Below are 3678 nucleotides of genomic sequence, written 5' to 3' on the forward strand. Positions count from 1 at the left end.
TCGTAGTTCAAAAGATTTCCTGTGGAATTAAAAGCCCCTCGCGGTTAAAAGTCAAACATCCAGCCCGGGCTGCAAACCAGTGTTCAGGAGCTGATGGGGCTGAAGCCACGGCTTTCTCTTCCCTTCACATCTTTAAAAATAAAAGCTTGACCCAGGGCACAGCACCGAGGCCATTAGAGTCTCTCTGCAGCCAGTCCATCCTCTGCCAGCTGTCCCCGAATCCGGCACGATGCTTTTAACCTGAATAATGCACAATCCGGGACAAAGAGGGGTGGTTTGGTTTTTTTTTGTCAGACAAACTGTGAGTAGGGCAGGGTCGGAGGGGAGGAATCGAGACAGCCAGCAGAAACCAGAGTATGAGTCCACACACAGTCTGCAGGTTTTTCTCAAACTGTGAGTAGGGCAGGGTCAGAGGGGAGGAATCAAGACAGCCGGGAGAAACCAGAGCACAAGTCCACACACAGTCTGCAGGGAGGGAATTCCTCCTCCCAAAGCCCTGAATTAACCAAAAGGCTCCTTTGCAGCACTTTTAGCCCAGAGGGACACGCTCGGTGGCCGGCTCCATGCCTGCTGCTCCAGCCTGACCCGGGGTGGCCAGTGGAGCTGGGGCAGAACTGGGACCACAGCCCCAACCAGGCTGCCCAGCACGATGAATGATGCGAAAGAGGTGGCTTTGCCTAAATCTAAAGCGTTTTGACACATTCCTGAATGGGAAGAAAATGTCATGGCTTTTTTTTTTTTGAAAGAAACCCACCATGAACGCGTGTAAAAATGTGCATGCAGGGGGATGTGGGCACATACATGGTGACCGTCTTGGTTTTGCTTGCCCAGCCCTCAATCAGAAGTCATCTATGGCATTATTTGGAGTGGGGATGCTGATTATTTGGAGTGGGCGTCTAAGGGTGTGTTCCTCCATCCAAAATTGCACTATGTCTTATTTCCGTAGCCACGTAACGCAAGGGGTTTGCAAACCACCCCCCCCTCCCAGCCCAGCTCCTCTGGGGGGGCTGCAGAGCTGCTCTGGGGGTTCCAGGGGCAGGGACTGGCTGTGCACCCACCAGCCATCCTCATCCTGAGGAGATTGTGCCTGTCACCCGGGAATAAATGACCAACCTGAGGAGTGAGACAGCCTGGGAGAAGGGCAGGACTGTGCCCAGACACGGTGCAGGAGAGGGTGGGCAACAGCAGACCTGCTTTGCAATGGGACCATGGGGTGGGTGTGTGTGTGTTCTAGGGCCAGGAGCCGTGGGCTGCAGCGTGCCCCCACCCCATGGCGGCAGCAGATGCCTCCTGACTTGCAGCACAAGCCACTTCACAGCCAACCCTGTGCCCCATCACTTGCTTGTCATCGCTGAGCACTCCAGCCGAATGGCGAGGAGGGGCTGTATAAAAGGATGCAACAATATCAAAATCCTCTTTATAAAAACAAAAAAAAGTAAAATAATGCCCCACAGCACTAGAAAACCTTGCGTCCCAGCTGTAACTGTCCTCCCCTTTCAGCTTTGTGTTCTTCTTACCCCTTTACGTTGCCGTTGAGCACGTCTCTGCCTACAAAACATAGAAACACATTCATTTTTCTTCTTCTTTTTCAAAACTCTTTCCAAAAGTTCTCCCTGCGGTGAGGTGTGGTGTGATGCTCCAGGCCGGGGGGGACAGGAGGCACCTCACACGTCGGTGCTGATGCTGCGGCTGCGGGAGAAGGCCTCCCGCATGGCCGAGAGCCGGTTGGGGTTGAGAGCCTGCAGGTTGGCCACGCTCACCGGCAGGTCAAGATCCTCCTGGCTCACCGTCTTGTAGCTCACCCGGTCGCCCCCGTTGTGCAGCTCCTCGGGGGGCTCCTGCAGGAAGAAGGTGGGGGGTTCCTGCAGGGAGAAGGTGGGGGGTTCGTAGGGCACGCAGCCGGGGCAGCTGGGCCGGCTCGGGGTGGGCTTCTTGCCGAAGGGCGACGAGGCGTAGAGGGACGGGCCGTTGGTCAGGACCACGTTGCGGTTGCAGTGGAGCGGCGGGATGTGGGAGTGCACGGCGAAGTCGGGCTCCTCCTCATCCTCTTCGGACTCATCCTTCTTGCAGCAGTAGTACTGAAACGGGATGGTCCTCTGGGTCTGGGATTCAGCCAAGCATCCCAAACCACCCACCTTGCCACCGAGGGGCTGCTCCGTGCGTGCCAGCCCCCCAGGACCAGCAAGTAGGGGACACTGGGCTGCCCGTGGGGTCCCCTCCCCATCTCAGCAGCCTTGAGGGCCACATCTCCCCAGCCTTACCTGGAGCCTACAGTAGCAGAGGACGGCGATGATACAAAGTAAAATGACAGTCGCTAATATTCCACCTGTGATGACCACGGTCCCGGCTGTCATCCGCCCTCTTCTCCATTAACAGCCTGCAAAAGCAAGGGCATGGGGTGATGGGGTGCAGTGGGGGCCGGGTGGTGGCTGGTGCTGGGTGATGCAGGTCCCCAAAGCCTCAGGGGGCTAGAAACCAGAAGGTCTTGGTGGAAGCTCATGGACAGGATCAGGCCAGATCCTGGCACTGGGCGCCTGTGAAAGCCATCAAGGAGACTCTGCACCCCCCTAAACACCACCTTGCAGGTGCAGGGGGATAAAAAGCTTCATTCAGCAGGTGAGCTATTTAGTGAGCAGCAGCTCTGGGGTCACATCGGGCTCTTCTGCATGCAGGATAGACGACCCAAGGGAAATAAAACCTTCTGCCCAAGTGCCCCTGGCACCCTGGACACCCTCCCGGCTCCTGCCTGGTGGCCAAGAGCTTCAGTGATGGGAGAAGGAGCTTTGCAGTAAGGATTTCTGAGCCGTACACATTTTTCTCTGAGCCTATAATCCATTTTCCCCATGAAAACAATGTGGTATTTTAATTTGGAATAACGGGAGCTGCTAAGTGAGCCTTTAATGACTGCAGGGACTGGCGCTCTCCCCTCCCTGAGCAGTGAGCTGAGGTAGGGGATGTGTCTGCTGCAGGAGGCACCAAGCTCCTCGTCTCCACCATGGCCAAGCCACAACGTCGGCCAGGCTGATGCTGCTGACAGCCTCAGGCGAGCTGTTCATTCCCATCACAGCAAACGTTGCAGCTGGACACAGTGTGATGGACACCCCAGAGATGCCACAGCTCAGCTTGGCCCCACACTTGCATTTTGGGGCACCAGCAGCACCTTTCTCTCCCTGGAGTGCCCTAAGAGGAATCCGGGTGCTGACACAGAACTGGTAGCGGTGGAAGGTCCCTGCTTCTGGCACCACTGGCTCACCCAGAGGGCAGACCAGCCCCACAACACCAGCACGGCTCCTGCTCTGAGCATCCCTGCCCTGAGAGGTGATTCTCTGTCCTCGTGAGGCCCCACCTGGAGCACCGTGTCCAGCTTTGGAGTCCTCAACACAGGAAGGACATGGATCTGTTGGAACGGGTCCAGCGGAGGGCCACGAGGATGATCAGAGGGATGGAGCACCTCTGCTGTGAAGACAGGCTGAGAGAGCTGGGGTTGTTCAGCCTGGAGAAGAGAAGGCTCCAGGGAGACCTTAGAGCCCCTTCCAATATCTGAAGGGGCTACAGGAGAGCTAGGGAGGGACTCTTTGTGAGGAAATGTAGAGACAGGACAAGGGTTGATGGTTTTAAATTGGAAGAGGGGAGATTTCGATTAGATATTAGGAAGAAATTCTTTCCTGTGAGGGTGGT

General features: G+C 56.3%; 1 protein-coding gene across 1 annotated transcript; it reads right to left on the minus strand.

The window, feature by feature from the left end:
- Window positions 1–1584: 1584 nt before the first annotated feature.
- Window positions 1585–2399, minus strand: FAM163B (family with sequence similarity 163 member B). The gene is made up of 2 exons (XM_014942968.1): window positions 2262–2399; window positions 1585–2078 (listed from the first exon to the last, which is right to left on the minus strand). The coding sequence occupies exons 1-2, from the start codon at window positions 2352–2354 to the stop codon at window positions 1665–1667; spliced, it is 507 nt and encodes a 168-aa protein (XP_014798454.1). The 5' UTR covers window positions 2355–2399; the 3' UTR covers window positions 1585–1664.
- Between the last annotated feature and the right edge of the window lie 1279 nt (window positions 2400–3678).

Source organism: Calidris pugnax, unplaced genomic scaffold (assembly GCF_001431845.1).
Source record: "Calidris pugnax isolate Ruff unplaced genomic scaffold, ASM143184v1 scaffold102, whole genome shotgun sequence".
Lineage (NCBI taxonomy): Eukaryota > Metazoa > Chordata > Aves > Charadriiformes > Scolopacidae > Calidris > Calidris pugnax.

Bases quoted from the DNA above. Each gene is read 5' to 3' on its own strand.
- FAM163B (XM_014942968.1), bottom strand. From the start codon at position 2,354: ATGACAGCCGGGACCGTGGTCATCACAGGTGGAATATTAGCGACTGTC. The intron at 2,079-2,261 runs GTAAGGCTGGGG...ATCCCGTTTCAG, and splicing joins TCTGCTACTGTAGGCTCCAG to TACTACTGCTGCAAGAAGGA.